The sequence below is a fragment of the Meleagris gallopavo genome, chromosome 1, assembly GCF_000146605.3.
Source record: "Meleagris gallopavo isolate NT-WF06-2002-E0010 breed Aviagen turkey brand Nicholas breeding stock chromosome 1, Turkey_5.1, whole genome shotgun sequence".
Lineage (NCBI taxonomy): Eukaryota > Metazoa > Chordata > Aves > Galliformes > Phasianidae > Meleagris > Meleagris gallopavo.
The window spans coordinates 60,586,807-60,612,033 of NC_015011.2; the positions used below are offsets into that span (position 1 = coordinate 60,586,807).

At 45.1% G+C, this 25,227-nt stretch overlaps 1 protein-coding gene across 5 annotated transcripts in view; it reads left to right on the plus strand.

The window, feature by feature from the left end:
- Positions 1 to 6: 6 nt before the first annotated feature.
- LOC104911865 (voltage-dependent L-type calcium channel subunit alpha-1C-like) overlaps positions 7 to 25,227 on the plus strand; it is a 32,424-nt gene continuing 7,203 nt past the window's right edge. For 2 of the 5 annotated variants that reach the window (XM_010714111.2, XM_010714122.2), the window contains exons 1-16: positions 7 to 773; positions 3,834 to 3,899; positions 7,290 to 7,381; positions 8,071 to 8,236; positions 9,119 to 9,246; positions 10,874 to 10,970; positions 11,304 to 11,406; positions 13,346 to 13,447; positions 14,905 to 15,032; positions 15,700 to 15,849; positions 16,826 to 17,178; positions 18,049 to 18,075; positions 19,422 to 19,550; positions 20,188 to 20,297; positions 22,017 to 22,120; positions 24,849 to 25,166. In XM_010714111.2, the coding sequence (XP_010712413.1) occupies positions 495 to 773; positions 3,834 to 3,899; positions 7,290 to 7,381; positions 8,071 to 8,236; positions 9,119 to 9,246; positions 10,874 to 10,970; positions 11,304 to 11,406; positions 13,346 to 13,447; positions 14,905 to 15,032; positions 15,700 to 15,849; positions 16,826 to 17,178; positions 18,049 to 18,075; positions 19,422 to 19,550; positions 20,188 to 20,297; positions 22,017 to 22,120; positions 24,849 to 25,166 (2,352 nt within the window). In that variant the 5' untranslated portion in view covers positions 7 to 494. The remainder of the gene's footprint in view (positions 774 to 3,833; positions 3,900 to 7,289; positions 7,382 to 8,070; positions 8,237 to 9,118; positions 9,247 to 10,873; positions 10,971 to 11,303; positions 11,407 to 13,345; positions 13,448 to 14,904; positions 15,033 to 15,699; positions 15,850 to 16,825; positions 17,179 to 18,048; positions 18,076 to 19,421; positions 19,551 to 20,187; positions 20,298 to 22,016; positions 22,121 to 24,848; positions 25,167 to 25,227) is intronic. The other 3 variants (XM_010714117.2, XM_019616320.1, XM_010714127.2) reach the window with 3 other exon arrangements.

Sequence of the window (25,227 nt, forward strand, 5' to 3'; positions counted from 1 at the left end):
GCAAAATAAAACATTAAAAAAAAAAAAAAGCAAAAAGGCAGATCGCAGACTGTGGGAAGTACAACAGGGTCATGAGAAATGCACAAGGCTCAAATGCAGAGCAGCGAGTGCAGCTCAGCCCAGCAGCACGGCTGCAGCAGGGCCACTATTGGTACGCATAGTGCCAGCATCCTGTTCTGGACCTCAGAGCAGACCTGGGACCTGCTGTTTCCCAGCAGAGCAAGTGGCACGTTGCCAGTGCCTACAGCACTCCATACAGCTGCTGACTGACAGGCTCACCAGGATCAACCATCTGATACAGGTCCATAGAGGAAGTATCTCTCTCCTCCAGTAAAATAGCACAGGAGAATTGCATCCTGGCACTGTTAGAGGGAATGTAATGAGGGGAGCATCATCAGTCCCTGATCCCTAAAGTCCAGGCAAGCAGAAACGAGAGGCTATGGCCTAGGAAACCTTGTAGATAGCCTCAGTGCCATGGGAGAGAAGGCCCATCCATGGTGTGCCAGTGCACTGCAAGCCCAGGGAGCATTACCAGGATAAGGAACAGTGCAGTGAGCTCTCAGCATAGCTCTGTGCTCTGTGGCCCAGGGCCCTTGTTTCTCTCGTGCTGTTGTAACTCCTGCCTCTGTGACAATGGCTTCCAGAACGCAGAGGAAAACTCTCGCATCTCAATCACCTTCTTCCGACTCTTCCGCGTGATGCGTCTTGTGAAGCTCCTGAGCCGAGGGGAGGGCATCCGGACACTGCTTTGGACCTTCATCAAGTCCTTCCAGGTATCCCTTCACTTGTTTCTATAGGTCATAGCCCTTCTGTTTTTTTCCCCTTGGCTGCCCCACGGGATGAGTTTCACCCCCACTGCCTAAGTCAAAGAATGCTCAGCAGAGCAGCACACACAGGCAGCATGCAGCACAGAGGAGCCTCAGGCAAATGGAGATCACAGTGGATGGCTGCCTGGGTATGAGTTTCATCTTTAAAGCACGAGTAATTGCTTGAGACCCTCCTGAATTGCCTTGATGGTTCTCTTCAACTCAATTACTGTCTGTAACCGTTCAATCTTTTTTTTTTTTTCTTTTTTCCCAGTTTTGGCTGTATTTTATAACTTGTTTTAAGTGGAACTCGCAGGGGAAGCAAGGGTCTCAATTAAATTTCCCTTGAGCCTTGTTTTGAGGATTCCAGTGAATATTAGGGGTGTGGATCCCATGCTTTCATCCAGAAAGAATTTTACCTTTTCAGCCCTAAACCTTTGGACTTGGTAACAGTGACAAGTTATTGGATCACTGATGCTTTCACCTGTAGACAGGTGCATTTCAGTGGTAGGTGAAGTACCAGAGGAGAGAGTGGAGGCAAAGGAGACCAGACAGGTTAAGAATCGTCACCCCTGGTGGTGAAACAAACACCGAGAGAGAGCTTATTGCTAGAATAACAGCTTCCAACACAGATGCTAATCTAGCACAGAAAAACATTTGTCAGAGATGAAGCAAATTCCTGCCTTTCGTGAATGCTTGATGTGAATGTGGTGGGCCAGCACAGCCTGGCTGATAGTTGGGGCAAAGCTGGAGAAAGCATCAGGTTATTGTTTGAGCTACTCCAGTGGGAGCCATTTTGTCTGCATGCACAGGAATGAGGTTCCCTTGGCACCACTCAACGTCCCTGATGGATGGAACAGTCACACTTTTGCAGTTCCTGGTCCCCACCCCTTGCCTCCACGCTCCTCCAGCCTCCTTTGTAATAGCTTGCTCTTACCCTGAGCTCAGAGTGCCAGGGCTCTCGGCTGGAGAGGATGACGTGGATGGGAAAGGGAGTGCCTGGTGCTTCAGTGACCTTCAGACCTCTGTGACTAGAGAGTCACTTTTAGACAGGGTTGAAGGGTGATGGGAGAAAGTATCAGGGGAGGTATATTCCATAGCAGGGGGAAAAAAAAATTAAAACAAAACAAAACACTGAGCAAGTTTCTTTCTCCTTTAAAGCCCTTAGCTGTTTATAACATAATATTCTCGGCTTAGAGCTCCTCCTCTTGCAACGACTTTATAGCTAAGATTAGGCCCTGCACAGAGCTCCCAGCTCAGCCACTCCCACCGCCACAATCCCTGCAGATTTTGTCTGGCACAAGCTCTTCCCCGTGTCCCCACATGCTTCCAGGAAGTGTTGTTGTTCACGCAGGACAGCCTCAAAAGCAGCGAACTCATGCAAGAGTTCAGATCCCATCATGACCATGGTGTGCGCTGGGCATATGATGCCTTATATATAGCCCAGGACACTGGTCAGAGGAGAGCCTGGTGGGAAAATGCTCGGCGGGGTTTCCGCCAGCAGAGATAGCAGCAGAGAGCAGGCTGGTGGGTGGGAGGAGTAGGAAGTGAGAGGGGTGCTGAGGGCAAGGCGAGGTCGTGGGAAGCAGAAGGACAAAGTGGTAAATGCAGGGAAAGACTCAGCTGAAGGACAGAGGCAGAGGAGGGGGAATATGGGACATGGGGAATTCCCATGGGGAGTAATGGGCAGAGATGAGTGGGAAGGTGCGTCAGCGGGCTGAGCACCAGGTCAGGTGGGAAGACGTTCTTCCAAGCGCCATGTGAAAGATGGAACTGATAAGGTTACGCCCATGTAATCCTATCTGGACACTCTCCTGGGAGTTCTTCTGAGGTCTTATTTGAATCAAATCCCAACCGAATGATCCCAAAATGTGGGGAGCCCTGTATCTCCAATGGCACTGTGAGGTAACTGCACAGATTTGTCTGACACCATCGAGCACAGAGGTATCTGCCTCCGAGCCTCAAGATGATGGTTACAGACATTTTTCAAAGGTTTAACTTACGGCTATTTTAATATTCAGATCTCTTTGAGATTACTTTTGCAGGTCTTCATCAAATCCCAATGGCAGTCAGTGAAAATGCCTCAGTTTTTCCTGTAGGATTGACTCCTGATGAATTGAAGCATAAACTTGAAATGTATAAATAATTTAATGTTAAAAAATAATAAGAAGAAGAATGTTGTAGATCCATAAAATGAGGTGTTCAAAATCCTGACCAGGAGCTGTACTGACAATTTAGGATAAATATGTCTGCCTGTTGCCTTTGAAGTAAGGTCTGGAAATCTCTGGTCTGAATACTATATATTTCAAAAGCAACAGGGTAGAAAGTGCCTTCTTAAAGACCCAAGATTGTGAGGGCCTGAGCTGTGTCCTGATTCCTGCTAGCGGTGGAGGAAACCAAGAACACTCAACACTTTGCTGATTGCATAGGCCTCTTCCTTATGAGGCAGCTCTGTTTATCAGGGCTCTGCATTTCCTCTTCAGCAGCAGATCACTGACACGTAGGGCACGGCAGACACCATCACAGACACCTAACACTGAACCGGGAACAAAGCTCTGGATCCTTTAGGTACTTGGGATGGAATCGGCCATTGTAGGAGAGACCTTGAAGTTGGGTCTGAGCAGCTGTTGCATTTTTTATTTCACCAGACTGGGTCCTGAAAATAAATAAATAAATAAATAAAAACAGTTAGAGGACATTGCCATTCGGGACAGAAGAATAGCAGTTACAGTAGTTTTCTCCTGCCTGTAGGCAGCTGTGTGGGCTGTTTGTGCCCTTACTTCCCCCACTCATTCAAGGGCAGGACTGGCTCAAAAGGGGCAGAGCAGCAGCATCCCCGAGAGGGAGCGGAGTCAGAGCCCGGCTGGGCTGGGAGAGAACAAGGGTGGCAAGTGTGGGCCAGTGTCGGCATCTAGTGGCCACTTGGCGAGTTACACCCTCTGCCCAGTTTTCCCAAGCCAGTGGCGCAGAGCGCTTTCAGAGTGCCAGGCACGGTGGAGACACGTCTCTTTTTTTTCTCATTTCTAGGCTCTCCCCTATGTGGCTCTTCTAATAGTGATGCTGTTCTTCATCTACGCCGTGATTGGGATGCAGGTAAGTCATGCTAATGAGCTCAACTGCATCTTTCTCCTCCTCTTAGAGGTTTAAGGACTGACCTGTAAGGTCACTAGGTCAACATGTAGTTGTAGAGGCTTACATGAATGTTTTCCCCAAGCAAGGTGAGAAGGCAGCTAACCTTGACTGGAAAGCATTTTCTGCATGTGCACTTCCAAAAGTACAACCCACTCCAGCAAAACCAAAAAAAAAGATCCATTTAATGATAAAACACAGTATAAAATCAATTAAAGGAATGTGCCAGCCCTCCACACCACACTCCCAAAGGAATACCCAGAAACTCTGGCAAAGGTGAATTACTGCCTTGCTCATTGGCTCAAAAGAGTTGTTTCAGTGGGCTCGTGGCCATGCTGCACTGAGCAAACCCCATTTTTCTCTCCCATCACTTTCATGCTGGCCTGATTCTACTGGCTCATAAAGAGCAGCTTTTGATTTACACCCTTGAAGGCAAATATGGGATCAGAACCAATGTACCAACTCTGTGTTTGTGCCAGTTCTTCAGGAAGCTGCATCAATACAATATCCTATTCAGCTTGCAAAATGAACTTGGAACCAGCCTGAGCATTCATCTGTGCAAGGAACTGATGTTGCATACAGACCATTGAAGACAGTATGTGATAGAGGCACAGTCTGTGACAGTCCCAGCCTCATTTGCTGTGCTTCTTTTCAAACTAAGCTTCACTTTCCACTTCTGTGTTAATCAAAGATCTCAGACAAAAGTTGGCCATCTGGGACCAGAAACCATAGCATAAAAAGGCAAGGCATAATTACTTCCAGAGGTCTTTAACCACAACAGGCTTCTTGGTTTCAACAATGCAGACAGAATTTGTAACAAAATTCATCTCACCTTTCTGACCTTATTTTAATTTGTTTCCTGTTACTACAATCACATTTTTTCATAGGCTCCATCCACCCTCCCCCAGTATGAAAAATAAAACCAATCTTATCTTGAATTATCATAGATTATCATAATTGCCTCCAGTAATTACAGCTGTCATTCAATATACTGGGCTCATACTTTAAATGTGCCAGCTCAACTGGACAAGATCTTTACAGGATTACCTGTGCTAAACAGAAAATCACTTGAGAGTATTACACTATGTTATGTAGCTACACCAAGCATTAGAAATGGCTTCTCTGCACCTACCCAGATGGGGCTTATGATGATCATGGCACTGCCAGGGCTAGATAGATTATTCTGTAATTGTATTCCCTCTTTTCTTAGCTACTTCTAAGTTGTCTGTTTAATCATTGGCAAACATTCATGCCTCTGTTTTAATCATCTCGACAGCCTGAAGATCATACATTTCCCTTTCACGTTGATCTAGATTACTGGATCGCTTTCTGTCCCCCTATCTTTCAATAGAAAAGAAAGTTCCTCTCTTTTGTCCTCTTTGCTTTTAGCCTGCTGACCTGCTACCGTCATTTTTTGTCATAATGGCATTTCAGACATTTCATGTGCTGTTCTCTTGGACCCTCTGACAGGTGGAGTTCTCTCACACTCAGGGAGCCATAGTAGGGAGAATCCTTCCCCACTCCATTGAGCAGCTTCCTTAGAGCCTACAGGCACCAGATCTGAAGAAAATGTAAAAATTCCCCATGTAAACAAGGCCTACCACGTTATCTCAGCTAATCACCTGGCTAGGAGCGTAACAACATTCAAGCCTTGCTATTTGATGTGGACAAGCGGAAAAATACAAATTGATGCTGACAGAGGCGGCCACTGCTATAATGGCGTGGGAGGCACAGGCTGTGGGAGAGGAACCTCTACCTGCAGCTCTTCATAGCTGACCCATGCAAGGCTGCCATGGAAGCAGGTGCTGGTGCGTCATGTGTGAGGGAAGCTGCTGGGAAGAGAGGAAAAATCAAGCTTCCAGCATGGGAGGTTCCCTTGCCTACGCTTGCCTGAAAAAAAAATATACGGGCTGCTTCAGCTCAAGCTGCCTCTGAGCATTTAAGCTGTTCTTCTGCTCCTCCTCAGCACAGCTGGGGCTGTCACTGCCACCCACGGCATGGGGACAGCCAGGGCTGTCCCCAGGCCTGCACATCCACCAGGATCCCCTGCAGAAAGGCTGCCATGAGCAGGCCCTCCTCTCCTCTGGCATGGCCCTTCTGTCATTGTCCCTGCACGTCTCAGAGTGTTAATTATCAGTGACATGTGCTTGAAAAGGAGCTCCGTGTTCTCTCGGAGCTGCTCTGTTCCTGCTGCTCATCTTGGCTATGAGATTGCAGCTCTCAGCCCTTGAGGCCTCTGCCATGCTGCTATCAATGGGCAATAGTCCTGGCCGACGGTGCTGTGCAGACCTTGTTGCCAAGCAGGGTTTGTCGGGTTCTTGGTCCCAGTGCCCACAGGCACAAAAGTGTCAGACTTTCTCAAAGAAGCCTAGAACTGTCCTGCACCAGGAACTTGGCATCTGGCAGTGGGCTCCTAAAAGCTGCACCAAGTGTTGCAGGCTTCATGCTATGGCTGAACAACTGGTTATCTCTGCTACAATGATGGTTAGCTGAGCATGGGAGAAGCTGTCAGCCATCCTTTATGGCTCTAAGGAAAGGGCTATCAGATCACCATTACAATTTGGAGCAGCTCAGGTGCAGTGCATGGAGAGCACCAAAGAGTTTGAAATAGCAAGCAGAATTTTTCTTCTGCATTGACTTAAATTGTTACCATCATCACTTTGTAACTCAGAGCAAGTTCCCTGCAAGGGCTGTAATTCTTCAGTTGCCTTCTCTGCAAAAGCATTACTGCTGCAGACCACCTAAAACAGCACACAAGACACTGGTCTGCTTCATTTCTGTCTCAAAGAGCCACTGCTTTCATTTACATCATGAGGCTTTTAAGCTAGATCTTACCTGTCATACACCTCTCATGTGTACTTCTGGTAGGCTCTTCCACTGCTCCATTCCCTTTTTCTCTGGAAAAATCTAGTCATCATCTTCACACTGCTGCATTCTGAAGGGTCCTGAGACATTCCTGGTGACAAGCATGGTTTACCAGGAGGGCAGGCATTTAGATAATTTCCAGACTCAACATACTTTACACTGTTTGGGGAAGATGCAAAGCACTTCAACAGACTTGGAACTTCAAGGAACTTCCCAGATGAGTGCCAGTTTACAGAAGGCCACATATCATCTATTCACAGTGTATAAAATAAGGAAGTATATCTTGTTTAATATGAGTGCTATTCTGGTAATTAAGTACAAGCAAGAGAAGCAACAGCAAATATGAAAGATCAGTGAAAATGTTTGAGAGAAAGGCAGATTCCATTAAATGTCAGCTCTCCAGAGTCACAGGGAGGCCAAGAGCTGCAGGTAACAGGAGGTTTGGGAGTTTTACAAAGCTAACCTTAAAAGACCTCTGCTTTCTGCCAGGTATTTGGTAAAATTGCGCTGAACGATACCACAGAAATCAACCGCAACAACAACTTCCAGACCTTCCCCCAAGCGGTGCTGCTGCTTTTCAGGTGGGTGTCTGACAGCTCTGGATTGTGTCAGTCCAGGAGTGTGATTTCTCTACTCTTGTGCACAGTTTATCTCCTTCCAACACTTCCACATTCACAAGGTAAGTAGAAACATGTTGTCCCTTGGCAGGAGAACCTAGGAGCTCTGCCAGATGAAATGACCGCTCTGCTAAGCCTCGTGCCCTGCCACCTGACACTGATCAGCACTCAGTGCCCAGGGAGGGAAGCAGGTCCTCCTGCTCAAAAGAATGGCAGACAGCTGTTCAGTTCTCTCGCACCATGATACTCATCACAAACTCCTCCTTCTTTCAAATCAAGCCAATATGACTCCAGCTTGTTCTAGCAGGGAAAGGGGGATGAAGCAGGCATGCTTTGGCATGGCCATGCCTACCTCTGCTTGCACATCATCTGCTCCAGCTGTGACCAGGTGTGCTAGGCCCAGGGAGGGGTGCTGAAGGTGGGGAGAGGAGGATGGGGAGTTGGTGTAAATGCAACTCTGTCTTTGTTTTCATGGAAGTTTCTCGTGTAATACATAGACGTTGTCACATACATCTCAGCAGAATGTAAAATCCCAGACATTGGCCTCATCTGCTTGTAGTTGACTTTGGGAGAGCAGGAGAAGGTTGCTAATGTGCAGCTCCCTCCCATATCAAGGGTCACTGCTGTCTTCCCTTACTTTTTGCTGTACCCAGGTGTGCCACCGGTGAGGCCTGGCAGGAAATCATGCTGGCGTGTCTCCCAGACAAGAAGTGCGACCCAGAGTCAGAGCCAGCCAACTCCACTGAAGCTGACCATTCCTGTGGCAGCAGCTTCGCTGTCTTCTACTTCATAAGCTTCTACATGCTCTGTGCCTTCCTGGTGAGTTGGCCAGAACACTTATAACTTGCCCCAGTCAAACTGACCTCTGCCTCCCTGAGCCTCAGTGCTGCACAGAAGAAGGATGGCTTCAAAGATGGGAAAATTCCTCGTGGAGTCTTTCCCAGTAGCACTCTTGCCATGACAATTCCTCCTTGGGCTCTGCAGGTCCCACCTCTCCCTGCAGCCTGGGGGATGCTCTGCTCCCACCCCAGCTCTTTGTGCACAGCAAAGGAGCCCTCTTCCCTCCACCCCTGTATGAGAAAACCAAATTAGCATGTTGTGGGCTGTGCTGAGGCTAGCAACGCCTCAGCCACACTTCCCACCTTCCCTCCTACCTTCCTTCTGGCTGCCAAGCAGGTTTTTTTTCCCCTGCCAGCAGCAATGACTGTGAGAATACACATACCCCACTTGCATCTGCTCCGTGTTGACAATATGGCATTGCTCAGAGTGACAGCACATGTTCTGCAGCGCGCATCAGTGCGCAAAACTCTCCCAGTGAACAGCAGCAAGATTTTTAAAATGTTGGTCTGGGGCCAAGAGAAAGGAATTTTATCTCAGCCTCACAACCCATAGAGGATAAATTCTAGGTTCTCTATCACTACCCCTAGTGGGCAAAGACACAGGTAAACAAAAAGCCCTCACTGCACGCCTACAGCACACTTGGGCCTCATCCATCCAGTTGCTGAATGCTGATCAGCTGAGGATGTCCTGTCTTGGGGATCTTCCTGTTTAAAATATGGGGCTTACATGCAGGAACAGAGAGAAACCACCCCAAATGACCTCCTAGATTTACAAGTCCAAACTTGGACTTTGAATTGAGAATGTGGAAAAGTCTACTGTTACCTATCTCATACACCAAGTCATCTTTGTCCTTGTTTGCAGATCATCAATCTTTTTGTAGCTGTTATAATGGATAACTTCGATTACCTGACACGGGACTGGTCCATTTTAGGACCACATCACCTAGATGAGTTTAAAAGGATCTGGGCAGAGTATGACCCTGAAGCCAAGTAAGTAACCCAGCCTGGATAGCAGAGCTCTTCAGGAGAACAGGCCCGTTGTTTCCTGTTCTCCAGACCCAGTGCAGTAAGTGCAACATCCCTTCCTCAGGAACCCTTTTTTTCTGCAAGAATCTTAAAACAGATCCCTCCTTAAGGAATTGCTGGTAAATCCACAGGCCAGCAATGCAGTGATACACACAAAAATCTATGCATCTGAGCTGTACCATCACCTGGCAGGACACTGTTTTGCTTTCAATCAAGGGGAGGAACAGACTGCTGGGTGAGGGGATACTAGAAAACTTAAGAGAAGGTTTGAGAGTTGTTTTACTGTTGTATGTGTTTGGGATATTGATTCCAAGCTATGACCCTTCTATATGACTTTCTACTCACAGAAGAACTGCTGTGCTCAAATCTCCACTTTGTCATGTGTCATATAGGCCCATCAAAACTGGTAGCTCCACATGACTGCGTTACATGATCTGCAGGGTTGTATCAGCAGACTTGCAGGGATTTAAGGTTACACACGAACAACTCACACGAGAGCTTAACTGACATTCAGTATTACATGCTCTGCTTGACACATGCTTAGGCTTATAGTGCATTTAGATCCCCGTTGCATAACAATGTAGTTGACAATTGTAATTGCAAAGTCCCTTCCATAATGCAAAATCCATGGAAAGAGATCTTAACATGAATGAAAAGCAGATCTCTTCAGTTCTGGATGTGGAGACATAGTGTCAAGATTAATCTGGGCTCAAGCTCTGCAATATGTGAGCCATGTCACATTATCAGAGTGATACTTAAATTGAAACACCTCTTCCCATCCAGGGTAATTGTCCAAAGAGAATTTCAATATTGTTAGGGAACAAGCACAGCATTCTAATGAATATGCTGTTAGCTTACAAAACAGATGCTATTATTTGTATTTGTTTGAATGCAAGACTGCAGCAGCTGAAGCCATATAACAGATAATCCCTCACCAAATAATATTCTGTTCATTGTTGTCTATAGGTGTGCTCTTTTTAACTCTTCTTCCTCAATGTCCCATGGTGGAACCTTCCCCCTGCCTCCCTGAGAGAATTCTTCTTTTGAAATACCATTTACAAAACTTAAATCCAACTGCTGCTGTCTCAGTTGAGGCCCTTAAGGACTTTGTTTTGCACAGGCCTCAGTGATAGCCCAAGGCATAAACAAGCATCAAAAGACAGTGGCTCATGGTATGGGAGGGAAATCTCAAGAAAAAAAGAGACCCTCTGCACCTCTGCAACTGCCATAGCCTTACAGCCAGGAGGCAAACAAGCAGTCATATATTTCGAGCAGGTCAGTGGTGTGGGGAGAACACCAGACTATTTGTGCACTAGGGAACTGCAGCTTTCAAAACACTGAAGTCAATTCTTGCAAGTACTGACTTATACATCACTGACATCTGTGTATTGATGGGAGTTTTGTGAGTGTTGGACAGATCCTGAGGAATGCACTGAATACAAGAGGCCTGAAATAATACCTTCAGCTGTGCCCAGGTTACAGGGGGTGGCAGGCCTGGAAAGATCTTGGTGGTACTTCTGGCAGCATCTACATGGGGTTCAGCAGATCACCTGTGGTAAGGATGTGACCCTCAGTATGCTTTCTTCCTTAGGGGACGGATCAAGCACTTGGACGTGGTGACATTGCTCCGGCGGATTCAGCCTCCACTGGGCTTCGGGAAGCTTTGCCCTCACCGAGTGGCTTGCAAAGTAAGTGTGGATGAGCCTCTAAGTGCCTCATGGGGTATGAAAAATCAAGTTTGCTCAAATGCCTACTGGCCGCTGGGGAAACAAAGGGTAGAAAGTGATATCCACATTGAGGAAAACAGAGTATCCAGCAGAGGGAGAGAGATCCCAGGGCAAACTCCCAACATAGCTGGGACAAAAGCTGTGTATGACACATACTCCTATGATCATATAACCAAACTCACAGGCCATGGATGCTCAGTTGAGAAGGGTGGCAGCATATCATAAGTATGTAAGGAAGAGCAAATCAGTCCATGACAAAGTATGACTGTTCTCTTTCTCCTCCTTATTCCACAGCGCCTTGTCTCCATGAATATGCCACTGAACAGCGATGGAACTGTCATGTTCAATGCCACTCTCTTTGCACTGGTTAGAACTGCACTGAGGATCAAGACGGAAGGTAACAAGCTTGCTGAATGCAAGGGTAGCTGAGCGATGTACACACCAAAGTGTGCTAAGCTGGAATACAACAACATTTTATGTAAAATGAGCCCAGTTATTAATATGCACTACTGGGTAGAAAAAATCAGTGTAAAGATTTTTGAAGGAATAATGACTTCTAAGTGTTTCTATCTCAATATTATCTAGAAAGCTAATGCTTCCATCAACATGAGTTAACATGATATTGCAGTGATAGTGCTGTTGTAGGCCAAAAGTCAGATGGGAAGCAAACGAACTGTTAAGATATTTTCTTGGATCAGCTGAGGAAAGCAGGCAAAATTTGGGCTCAGCTTGTCCTCTTTGTTGCACTCTTATCACCTTCTATAATGAAAGATACTAGTCCTGAGTCAAAACCTGGCTTGATAGATTAATTAGATATTCTAAAAGAGCATGTGGTTCTGTCATTCACAGCTAGTCTTTTTCTCAGGAGTAGCTATGTTACATTTCAGGCACAGGAGAACACACAAAAAAAAAAAAAAACCATAGGATTAAAAAAAATGATAGTGAGGCTTTGAATCTTGTGCTAAACAAAACTTGGCTGTAGCCAGAGGCTCTCCTGAGGAAAAAGAAAACTGAAACCCTGATATAACATCTTGTGTCTTATGAAAGAGAGGCTCAAAGAAAGACATGAATTTCTCATCTGTCTTAGCCTTAGACTCTCAGGGTCATCGGCAGTGAACTCCTGGGAAACCATCTAACTGCTTGCTCTTTCCTTTGCAAGATCCTGTAAATGGTTAGGGCAGGAGTTTGGAATTCAACCTCCTGAGTCATATTTCTGCCTTTAATGCTTTCCAGCTGTTTCATCCTCACCAGTGTTATTTAATGTTCATGTCTTCACTGCATCATATTAAGAGACCTGCTGGCATGCAGAGGCTTAGTGTAGCTCACTGAGGAGGAGCCTTAGCGCTTGAAGAGGAGGAAGAAAAGTTGGAGGAGCAGCACCCTTGGAAAGAAAATACAGTAGTTTAGTCCTTTGTAGTTTATACTTGCAGCAAGGGATTCTGGCTGATGGCAAGTTGAACACAAATCAGCAGCGTGCCCTGGTAGCCAAAAAGGCAAACTGTACCCTGGGGTACACCAGGCCCAGCACTGCCACTGGGCAAGGGAAGGGAGCAGATCCACGAGGAGCAGAGGGGCAGTACTGAGCTCTGCTCTGTGTGACAGCGACAGGGCCCAAGGGACCGGCATGGAGCTGTCAGGGGAGGGCAGCTGGGGGTCAGGGACGGGGTCTGCACCACAGGGCGATGGGCATGGAACGGGCTGCCCAGGGCAGTGGGCACAGCCCCAGGCTGATGGAGTTCAAGAAGTGTCTGGACACTACTCTCAGTCATATGGTCTGATTTTTGGGTGGTCCTGTGTGGAGCCAGAAACTGGAATCAGTGACCCTTGTGGGTCCCTCCAACTCAGGATCTTCTATAATTCTACAGTTCTATGAGGTAACTACTGGAAAGGGCCACAAGGAGGCTTAGATCTTCAGACTTCTAGCTGAATCTTTACCAACAATTATTTGTTGGTTCTTCAAGAAGTAGGTAGTTTCCCATTAACTGACCTCTCTTCTCATTGTATCTAACCTTCACTGGACCTCAGAATTTGGAAGTACTGCATGAGATTTTTGCTTTTCAGAACAAAGTAGTGTTGTGGTTCCCTTGTTTCTGGCTTACAGAGATAGTAACACAGTCACCTTCAGCCTTCAGCCTGAGATGACTGTGCATATTTAGGAAAACAATCTCTCTTTGTAAGGGGACTTTAGCAATAATCTGAGAACCTATTTGCTCAAAACTTTCCACCACTTTAAGAGCTCTGGTGTTTTCCTCCTGAGATTGCCATGCTAGACGTGTGAAATTGCTCCTCTGCAGGCTCTGGCTTAATTCCTGTCTCTGATGATTTTCACCCTGCAGGTAACCTGGAGCAAGCCAATGAAGAGCTTAGAGCAATAATTAAGAAAATCTGGAAGCGCACCAGTATGAAGTTGCTGGACCAGGTGGTGCCTCCTGCAGGTGGTGAGTGCAGGATGCTGTCCCAATCTGTGAATGTCTGTCATTTCCCTACCTGACATGCACCTCCTGATCATCCGATAGAGTACAGGGGTCAGGCTTTCTTCTACAAACTGTTAATACCTGTTTATCTGGCTAGATTGTTCATCAGACTGAGATGTGGTTTTGCCTATACCAACGTATATATTCAGCATATATATACATGCTGAAAAATCAAGGGAGGAAGAAGGATGTTTAAATATGAGTTTGAAATTTTCATTCCTCGATGTTGCCCCACTCCAGCTGTAGGCATTATTTAATGCCTTGCTGGGGACAAAGGAAGCAAACACAAGTGAGTAGCTTCAGGGACAACGTGGACTTTATGTAACTGTATAAGAGATATGGCCTTACAATCAAGCTGAGGATGCAGCCCCTTCTCTTAATTTCTTCACAGTTAGCAAAACTACCTCTACTATGCCTTATAATTCCTTTTTTACTTACGTAAATGCTTTCTACTATGATACCTGTATAAGACATATGGACATGGGGACAATCCTCAGCAGTCAGAAGTGGTGAAACTGACTGCTGCAGGTTTCTATGCAGCGTCCCTGCTGGACTGTAATTAACCAGGACTCCAGGTCCTCCTTTGCTAGGCTTGTTGGAAGCCCAGATGCATGGGCATGTACCCTTCACTGACCTTCCAGGTTTTTCTGAGGACTATCACATAAAATACCACTTGGCAGCTTGTTAACAGCTGCAACCATATCTTGAAACCTTGCTCAGACTCTTCTGAACTCAGTGGACTGTATCTTATAAAAATTTCCAGCAGGTTTGAAGAAAGGAGGAGAGTTGCCTGAATAAAAGCTGGGTGCAAAAATGGCTCATCAACAGCTTGTGTTGAATAAGAATATAGCAAGAACTGAGCAGTGACTGCATTTCTGGGGAGAGGTGATCACTTTGTTTCTCTCACACTCATGCTAGACACAACAAGACAGAATTTCAGTGTAGAGAAGAGCCAGATCAGATCTGTGATGGATGGTCAGTCAGATGCCATTAGTTAGAACAGATGTGGAGTATACATTACCCCAGGCTGTCAGAAGAGCATGTGCTGACCCAGACTGGGAGGCTACTGCTACAGCAAGATCATATGTAATAAACCAGTACTAGAAACTAGAAAGCTTAGAGGCACTTCTCCATAACAAAAGTACATCCAGAGATGCATAGCAATAGGCATTCTCTGCCAGCTGGACTAGTCTATCCAAACACCATATTCTCCTCACCTTCTGATTGCTTACACAAAGCTCTGACTGTGGAGCAGTCCCTTCATTCAGCCCTGTGTACTGGTGCTGTAAGTAGCAAAGAAGTACTGTGGTGCTTAGTGTTTCTGCTTTGAACTGCAAGTCTCACCTTAGAAACACACTATTTAAAACGATATGCTCTCTTTCTTTTTTTTTTTTTTTTCCCCTGGAAATTACCCTTTCCAGATGATGAGGTGACTGTTGGGAAGTTCTACGCCACTTTCCTGATTCAAGAGTATTTCCGGAAATTCAAGAAACGCAAAGAGCAGGGCCTGGTGGGCAAGCCTTCCCAGCGCAACGCACTCTCCTTGCAGGTGACAAATGGGCACAGAATGGACAGGGGTGATACGGTTGAGGCATTTGACCCCCCCTTCCCTATCAGCCACTGTGGGGGCTGCACTGGGCTATCCCCACTGGAAAAGATTCGCTGTGACAGGATCAGGGACAGCATGTTGCAAAATCAGTTAAAAAGCAAAAGCGTACCTGGGTTCCAAGACCATCCAATGGACAAAGCATCAGCAAACCTCCCTGGAGTGGACTTCAGTCAGTGAGGTCCTTGAGCACTGTCCACATTCCGATGTCAGAAGTTTGGCTTTGAAATCCTTATTTAAGCTTCTGATCAAAAAGAAGAGCTGTTCAGAGCTGCTGAGTACATGGTTCAGCTGGAACTGTGGCTGCTCTAGGGCTTCTGGTAATGGATCTGAGAAGCCAAAGTTGAAAGCTTGCAGACTTGCTCAGTCAGGCCCATCAATTTATGGCTTTGACCTGTTTTGATGAACCAAGAGACTAGCAAAGAGCATTCCTGGGTTGTGTTGCTAAGACTTTCTCCCTCTCCAAGTTGGAGATGAAAAAACTGAATTTGTTGATATTTTTCTAGAAGCTGGGCAATGCTATGTTAAGTAGAAAAGCTTCACTGTGCTTAGAAGAAATAGCATTGCTTTTATACCTCATATAACCACTCGGAGATATGAAGCTCTACAGTTTGCTGTTTTGCAGGCTGGTTTGCGCACACTTCACGACATTGGTCCAGAGATCCGACGAGCGATCTCTGGAGACCTGACAGCTGAAGAAGAGCTAGATAAGGCTATGAAAGAAGCTGTTTCTGCTGCCTCTGAAGATGATATCTTCCGGGTAGGTGCTAAACAAATTTACAAACTGAGGCTAGACCAGTAGCTCAGCTTAAAAAGTTCTGGGTTTTTTTTTTGTGTGCAGTCTGTATTTTGGCTGACAAGAAGGACTAGTGATGTCAGGGTGCCAGATCCTACAAATTTTACATGTTTTTATCTCATTTTATTATTATTGGACATTTTCACTGCATTAAATATAAATAAAATCAGAATGACAGTGGCCAAAGTATCTGAAAAAACACTAAGTTCAGCCACCTTCCTGTCCATATAGCAGGATACACACTGCAGCTTTTTGATTAGTCTTCCTTTCAGTGGCACAAGTATTATCCTTTCAAAATGTACCCCAGAGCCCAACAGAAATCCTACAGTCCTGGACAAAATTTCCTGAGCAATTATCTAAATGTTCTCTTTCTTATTTCATTCCCATTCCTTCTAATTGTACCCTCTGATAATATTTCTTCTCCTTTGGCATGTCTCCCCTTCAAATCATTTACAAAAAGATGCTGTCTGTCCTTCCCATAATTCATCATCCAAACAGTAGATGACTGGCTTATTAAATCTTTCTTCGTTTCTTCCTCCAGGTGATTAATAGCTACTCGTGCTCTTCTCAGATTCCCTCTTATGTCTAGATACTGTTTTGTAACTATACTGTGAAGACCAGAAAGCAGTAACCTCTTTCATGCCACCCTACCCAGTCATGTACTCCCAGGGCTGGTGGGAGGTATATGGACACCTTTGTCTCACCTATGCATCTGTACATTTCTTCAAGGTCCTACGAAATATCATTAAAAGGTGACACTTTCACAGCCTGTCTGTAGAGGTCTCTGTGACAGAGAAGTCCATGGACTGTATCTTCTGGCATAGAGAGCAGTGTCCATAGAGCCCAAGCTGGTCCTCACATTTTCTTTCCCTCAAAAACAGGCTCAGCAGGAAATACTGTGGCCCTTGCACATCTTCTTACTGACTTGTTTCTCTAACAGAGAGCCGGAGGCTTGTTTGGAAACCATGTCAGTTATTACCAAAGTGATGGCAGGAGTGCGTTCCCCCAGACATTCACCACCCAGCGACCTTTGCACATCAATAAGTCTGGCAACAACCAGGGAGATACCGAGTCTCCATCTCATGAGAAGTTGGTGGACTCCACCTTCACTCCCAGCAGCTACTCATCTTCAGGCTCCAATGCAAACATCAACAATGCCAACAACACTGCCCTGTGCCGCTTCCCAAGCCCACCCAGCTATCCCAGCACTGTCAGCACAGTGGAAGGCCATGGGACTCCATTGTCACCCACCATACGTGTGCAAGAAGCTCCTTGGAAATTACCATCCAAAAGGTAAGCTCCACAGCACTGAGTGCGCTAATGGACCAGGGGGAGCAACATGCATGCCAACACCAAAGCACTGCCTAGCTAGAGTCACTCTGCCTATTGCTCTGCCTGCAGGCTGGATTGAGCCTTCTGGGTTCTCCACTTGTGCTAAAGCCCACGGTGCAGCAGATATGCATCCGCTGACCACTGCAAAGCAGCAGCAGCCTCACTGATCAGCACAGTTGATTTCTTTGGGCTTTATCATGAAGAAACTTTTATAAGGACCAAAGGGAGTCTTATTTACCCCTTTTTCACCAAAGGGAGTTGTTTTATCAACAGCTAACTGAAAGGAAAAGGAACTGCAATGCATCTCTTAGGAACCCAGTTAGGGAGATCTGTGGAAGTCCGTGTTTCTTTATTTAGTGCATCATATCCATAAAGCAGTCACCAAAGATATTATGGGAGGAGGGAAGCAAGGTTTTTGGAAATGCAATACTGATTAAAACAAAGAAAATCCCCTTCTATGGGCATCCATCTACACATAGGTGACTAATGCAAAAGAAATGTCCCTTTTTATCAGTGGGGTATTTTTTTTAGTCACTCAGTAAAAACAGGGTTGAGCTGAAAATTGTTTTTTTAGACAGAGGGCAATGTGAAAAGGTGGATAAATGCTGCGCCAGAACAGGACTGAAGATGATAAGATGGAGGAAATTCTGTGGGTGCAGCATTGCTCAAGTAATTACTCAAGTGAAAATCCTAATGGCTTGTCTACCTCCTGCCTACCTTATGGAGGCCATGTTATCAACTGCCCCCGACTTGCTGACTTGTAGTGATGTGACACTGCTAACATGATGTTCTTTTCTCTCCTTGCTTCCTTGTGCACCTTCCTTGAATTAGGACGCACTACTACGAAACATTGGGACGGTATGTGTTCTCTCTCATACTCTAACACTCTCTGGGTTTAAGGCCCATTGTTTGTCCCACTGAAAGTTCAAATCTCAATTAATTACGAATATAAGCTTTTCTTTTTAGAGTCAGTAGGTTGAAAAGGACTTTTATGGTTTGCCATGACAACTCCAGAAAATACTGCCAATTTAGAGCTTTTCTGCCCACCATAATGTACAGACTTTTTCTAGCTGGTTTCTAAATTTTTTTTTTATTTTTTTTTTAGAGTTTCTAGCCGGGATCACACCTATAGGCACTCTCTGGCCACAGCACAGTGCAATACACCCTGCCATGTTCACACAAAAATTTGGTTTGGTTTTAACTAAACAGAGACTGTTGAATAGGGGAAGCTACCATGTTCTCCCCTTTGAACCTTAGCAGTTTTATTTGGTTCCCATCTCAGATGGAAGATCACTCCAGCACCATCCTTCAGACTGTTCTGTACCACGGATATACACTTTGCTCCTAGTGCTTTTTGCTTGAACCAAATGAGAAAATAATGTTTCCTGTGCAGCCCCTGAAAGATGAAAAAACCTTTACCACACTGCTTTCTTCTGTGAATGCTAGTAAAACTGACTCTAATATCTGCATGTCAGTGTTTCAAAGATTCACACTAACCTCAGATTTTACTCTACTCCTCAGAAAACAAACTCAGAATGAAGTGAAATATGAGGGCTGAGACTTGAATCAGAGGGACAAAGTGGAGCCAAGCAGGGAGTTAAGGGCTGTTATGCCAAGGAGTTTGAAAAGATCAAATGAATTCAGACAGAAGCATTCTGCAGCTAGTGATGAGAAGAAAGGGAGAAAAGGTGGAAAACACCGGAAGAAATGAGGAAGTAAAGAAGAGGCAAAAGGGAGAGATGATGTAGAATGAAGGATTTGAGAGATAGAGACTGTACACCACAGAGCTGAGAAGGTTATTCTGTCATGGACGCTCCTCTTTGAAGTTCATAACCAAAGCTTTTGCAACAAGATAAAAAGCTGAATTTCCAAGAACCCATATCAGATTATACTTCAAGTCCACAGCCTTGGAAAAAATTTTAGGGTGATATGCACGTGTATAGAATACATGTAGTCACAAATGACAACAAAATGTTTCCAGTATCATTCAGTATTGACTTAAGAAACTTCCTCTGAAAGAGGGCACAGGCAGTGGTTGTTGTTTTTGTATTTGTGAACTCTTCGGTTGTGTTCAGTGACTGATTTTTTTACCATAGCTCTGCAACATTGTAATAAACTGAGACAGATGGAGCCTGTCATTCTTGTCTCTATAGCAGGTTTTCTTTACCGTCTCTGTATCTTGACTTGTCTTTTTTGCTCATTAGCTCCAGTTCCAGAGACAGCCAGCTGGCAATTGTTTGCCAAGAGGAAGTGTCTCAGGATGAGACTTATGATGAAAATTTGAATGAAGACATTGAGTACTGTAGTGAACCAAGTCTGCTCTCTACTGAAATGTGAGCTTTGCAGCTTTAGTCAAAGTGTTTGGGTGGTTCTTGAATTAAGGGGGAGAGGTGGGAAGATGAAACATTTTTCTACAATTTTTTCAATTTATGAGATAAGGCCAGAAAACTTTAGTCACGCAATTCAGAATCAGTTTAAAGAAAAACAAAAAGCAGTTCAGCCCTGAGAAATAACAAAATAATATTGAAAGAGAGACCTTTTGGATCTTTTGCATAAGATTTTCCTTCCCCTCTGAATGAGACATCTGGATGTGCAGTGCCTCCCCACCATTCGCTTCTTTCACCATCCCTGGATGTGTTTAAAAACTGTTTGGATGTGGTGCTCAGGGACGTGATTTAGTGGTGGGTTGTTAGGCTAGTTTGGTTAGGTTGTGTGTGGACTTGCTGATCTTGAAGGTCTTTTCCAACCTGAGCAATTCTGTGATTCTATGATTCTATGATTCTACTGCCTAATGCTCCCACATCTCGTATTTAGAGCATCCCTATTTCACGGTCTCTGTTGCTTCACCTGGACCTGTTAGCTAGCTCACATCCATTTGATAGCATGATCTTCCTGGCTTTCCTGCTGGAAGAGGGGTTATTCTGTCCAATATGAACTACTTTCCTAGAATCCCTTTGCTCTCCTTTCCAGGCTCGCATACCAAGATGACGAAAACAGACAACTTACTCCACCAGAAAACAACAAAGGAGAGGACACCCGGCACTCTCCGAAGAAAGGGTTTCTGTGCTCCTCAGCACTAGGTAACATCCCTTCACAACATGCCAACTGTGTTCTCCTCTACCTTGGCTGAGTTCTTACATCTTGCTGGAGAAATCCCAGCATACATGGGGCTGGGTGTCGGTGTTTGATGCATTTAGATATTGAGACCAAGAATCCCATGGCATGCATGCTGTCCTGATCAGGCAGGGGGTTCTACTGACTTTATGTTCAGTCAGTATATAAACCTGTGGCTGTTTGGATAGTCCATGTCATCTGTTTGATTAAACCTTCTTACGAATTAGAGAAGTTTATTAGAGCTCTGTAGGCTCTCCAAACAATCACTAGGGAGTTCACCAGGTAGACTGGCCTTGAGTATATGGTGTTCTGTTCTGTGTGTATTCAGCAGGGAGAAAGGAGTTGTCTCTTTTGTCTGCTACAGGGAAAACAGTGAATTTCAGTTGAAGTTAATACAATTCAAATTTGCTTTGTGCTCTAATTGTACCTGAAGATTTTCAAGTGCTGAGTCTGCAGACTATGCTCAGGAGAAATCCATGAGTCACAAGATTTTGTGAAAATAAAATAAACCTCATATATTCAAAAAAAAAAAAAATTAGAATAAAATGAGATACTTTATGTGTCTATGTGGAAGGCCAAATTTGTTGCCAGTCCTTGATACAATACTGCATTAACTACATTCTAGTGAATAGATAGTGATGCAGAACATTATTATGTTGTTGGTAGGTTTTTTTTTTCAAGAAAGAGAAAACATCTCTATGGCAGCATCAGTTCTCTGTGCTATAACAGATATTCCCTCCATTCCCCAAGAGGGCTTATTCTCAACATATTAATAATATAGATTCTTACTATTTTCAGACTTTGAATTTTCTTTCCTATGTTACAATGTCAATTAGATCAAGAAGTAGACAAAACATTTTAGTGTGCCATACAGCTTTATCTTAAATAATGGCTTTATTTGCCATTCTTTAGAAGTAAAGTTTATGCATTTGCATACTTTGCAGTACTTTGAAATTCCTGTGTAGGGAGCACATTTCTCTTAGTTACAGAAATAAAGCTTACTTTTAAATCAAGTAAACAATGCAGATATTTTAATAGTTCTTCCCAACACCTCTTATTTTCTTTAAAAAAGAAGACTTTTTCTCTTCCCTTCTTTTCAGTTTACTAAAAGCACCACATCTGTACATACCCAACACTTAATTCACCAATGAATTCAACCACTGAATTAATTCACTTCCACTTGATCTTGATGCAGACACAGCCTCATAAACTGTGGTATGTCTGGCTGCTAAGGGAGACAGGTCACATGCAAGTGGGAGACCAATGTCACCTGAGCAGCCACACATCTCCTCCTGAATACTGGGCACAGCCAGGCATAGCGCCAGGACCTCAGTTGCCCTTTCAGCCCTGCCAACTTTTTTGCCTGAACCAGAAAGATTTGAGAACACTTTAACTGCTTGGGACAATCGTAGAATCATCCAGAATTTTGTCTTGCAGTCTGCTTGGAAAATAAGTTAGTTAGCCCATGTCACTTGACTGTGTTTTGCAGTGATGTCTCGAAAATTAAAATCAGCAACACAAATACAAGTACCTGGGAAAGGGTAAGGTGTAGAGGGAAAGCAGACAGAGCTTAATTGTGGGTCTTGGCTGTCTCTCCAGAGGAACTGAAGTAAATGAAATTGAACTCAGATTATCCATAGTATAATATGAGTGATGGACACAGTTGTTTGTGATTGGTGTTTCAGGTCGACGAGCATCTTTTCACTTAGAGTGTCTGAAAAGACAGAAAAACCAGGGCGTAGATGTCTCGCAGAAGACAGTTCTGCCTTTACAAATGGTACATCATCAGGTGAGTTTTTCATAACCACAAAGGGTCCAGCAATATAACTGAGAATCCACCATGTGCAGTGCTCTCCCATTGCCAGCCAACTTTTAAACACCTTTCGAGATAATTTCTCACCCATATTATAGGCCCAATTTTTAGAAAATGTAGTTGTCATCCCACTCATTTCAGGATTTTTATAATTCCAGGAGAGTGTTACAGGGACATATTCTTTAGAGTCATCAGAGCTATCATTACCTGATGTTCATTAAAGAGCAGAATAGAAACCTAGCTATCAGATAAAAATAACTACCCAAACTGCACTCTGTTGTGCAGTTGCACTGGCTTGGACAATAGTGCACATATGAATAAAATGTGTCAAGTCTAATTTCATATTAATGAAACTAGCCAGTAAAGGTAATTAATCATTTAAAAGATAAATTGATTACATGTAATTTATCAGCCTCTTAAGACCTTTATAACTGCATTCAGCAGTCTACCAGTGTATGCTTAAGCACATATCTAGACGGTTAGCCAACTGTCATAGTCCAGAGTAGATTTGTGTCTTTTATTCTGATGGCATCACTGTCACCATAAAAGAAACAGGTGCCAATGGCAGCACCACTCTTGCAATGTGGAGCATCCCACTCCACATACTCCCCCAGGGCAAGGCAGAACAGGGGCATAGGAGCAGACAATGCCACATGGCAGGGAAGGGAGGAGTGAGAACTCACAACAGCTGGAGGAGTGAGAGGTGAGTGCACCAGGGATGCTCTGTGCTTTATCACTTCCATTCCTGACAGCAGCAGCAGCCAGTTATACTGTAAGGATCATTCTCCAGAAAGCAGTGGTCTGCAGAAAGCTACAGCTGTGGCAGTGCATCTTTCAGGACAGGGTACAGAGAAAAGTTCCCTCCTGCAGGCAGAGGGGGCACATGCCTCCTACCCTCTCACCCTGCCTGGCCAGCAGAATCGCCTCCTTTTAACCTGTACAAAGAAGATGGAGCTTCTTTGTCCTTCTTCATCCCACCATACAGTTACAAACCTAGAGGGACAGAGCTCTACCCACCTCAGCATCCCCCAGCCAGACTACAGGGTCATCATGAAATTGGCATCTGGCTTCCAGCTGGCAGCACCCAGCAGTGTTAGTACTTTGCAAAGTCATCTGCCTCCAAAAGTACTTAAAATGAGAATATGAAGTGGAAATGTTGCCTCTGCTAAGCACAATGGATTCAGTTGTTTCTCAGTTTGAAGGAGGATTCTCATGAAATACTGATGCATAATTATATCTAAATATATATACAGCTGAAAAAGTAATCCCTAAGAGTTTATTTCAACCTCCTTGGTACCTTGCATTTTGGATAAACACCTTGTATGTGTTTCTACTAAGCTGAAATTCTGGTTCTGTTGTTCTGCCTGACAGATCTAGGGCTCTCCTTAAAGTCCCCAGTGTAAAGGAATGCTGATGCCATCACAGCCTACATGATTAATTTTTAAGGGCTTTCTTCCTTGATAATACTTGATAGGACTCTGGAATGTAATTCTTGAGAAAATCATGGTAAACTTTGTAGGTGACCAATAATTGATTCTTTTGTTTGTCTGCAACTGAAATCAGCAGCACAGCACACTGACAGCAGTTCACTGGAATTTCAGTGGCAGATCGATTAAGCTTGACTTACCTTCAGATATTTAAAAGTCAGCTGTCCAGTTTAAACTAGTCAGTTCAGTCCTTGTGGTCAACAGAGAGAAACAGCATCTCCAAAGGGCAAGTGTAATAAGCCTTGTCTAAGTCTCATCCTCCCTCCAGAGAGCATTGTCAAGCAGGTATCCAAGAGGAAGGAGCCTTCTGGTGTGCCTCTGCCCAATAAGCTTGGACTAAACCCATTGCTTTGAGACAGCTGAAGTTGCAGAGACAAACTCCAAGAGCCACATTTTGTATTTTCTATGTGTTTATTCCTTATTCATATTAGACAGCAGTGAGCTGCATGGCATGAGATGAGCTGCTGATTCTGATGGCACTGCTTATGAAACAGGCAGCATCCACCATGAATAAAGCATCAGATCAGCCCTGTGCAGCAAGGGGCTTTTTGAGAAATTTGTTATCAAAAGGAAACTGAATGACTCAGGGGCTGTGAATGTAATTGTGGGAAGGGCTGGAAGGCTCAAAGTACAATCATCAGATATTGATCTTCCCACCCACAGCAGATGCCTTAAAATCCAGTGGTGGTTTTATAATTGTTGCCATCTGCTGACATATCTAAAATTCACATCTGGTATTCGTTCAGGTTCTACAATGGGTGCTTAGAAAAAGCACAGCAATTGGCAGTAAAAGCTAGCAGTATGTGTGGTGACAATGTGGGAAAACGAAGCTCTGTCACAGCCAGTGGAGAAGAGGTGGTGTTTCTGGCAGGGCTGTGGGGCACAGGGCTCATCCCTCCTGTCAGCATGGTGGGTCCAGGGTGAAAAAAGCTCAGCCTTGAGAGTTCTCAGTCTGGTGCTTGGCACTGGTGCAAGCTACACCACTTAAAGGAAAAGTTGCAAAATGAGTTTGGAGAAACATCCCAACCACTGCAAGAGCTGACAGCTATTTCACAAGCCTCATAAAGGTCATTATGGTTGGAAAAGGCCACTAAGATCATCTGGTCCAAGCCTCAAGACACTCTGGGCCTCTTGTGGGTAGTTCCTCCAGCGCTCTGCCATCCCAGCCCTGCAGTTTGAGTGAGCCCTCACTCCATGTGTCCCCCCTCTCTCTGCAGGCATTGGCAGTGGCCGGCCTGAGCCCCCTCCTCCAGCGAAGCCATTCCCCCACCACGTTCTCCCGGCTGTGTGCCACACCGCCTGCTACACCCTGCAGCCGAGGCTGGCCACAGCAGCCCATCCCGACGCTGCGCCTCGAGGGGGCTGAGTCCAGCGAGAAGCTCAACAGCAGCTTCCCCTCCGTGCACTGCAGCTCCAGATTCCCCGACAGCTCTGACAGCCCAAGAAGAGCCAGGCCGGTGTCCCTCACCGTCCCCAGCCAGACAGCGGGGAGCAGCAGGCAGTTGCATGGCAGCGCCAGCAGCCTGGTCGAAGCGGTAAGGCCATGGTGGCGTGGGGACATGGGAGGTGTGGAGGCCAGTGTAGGAACATGGCCCT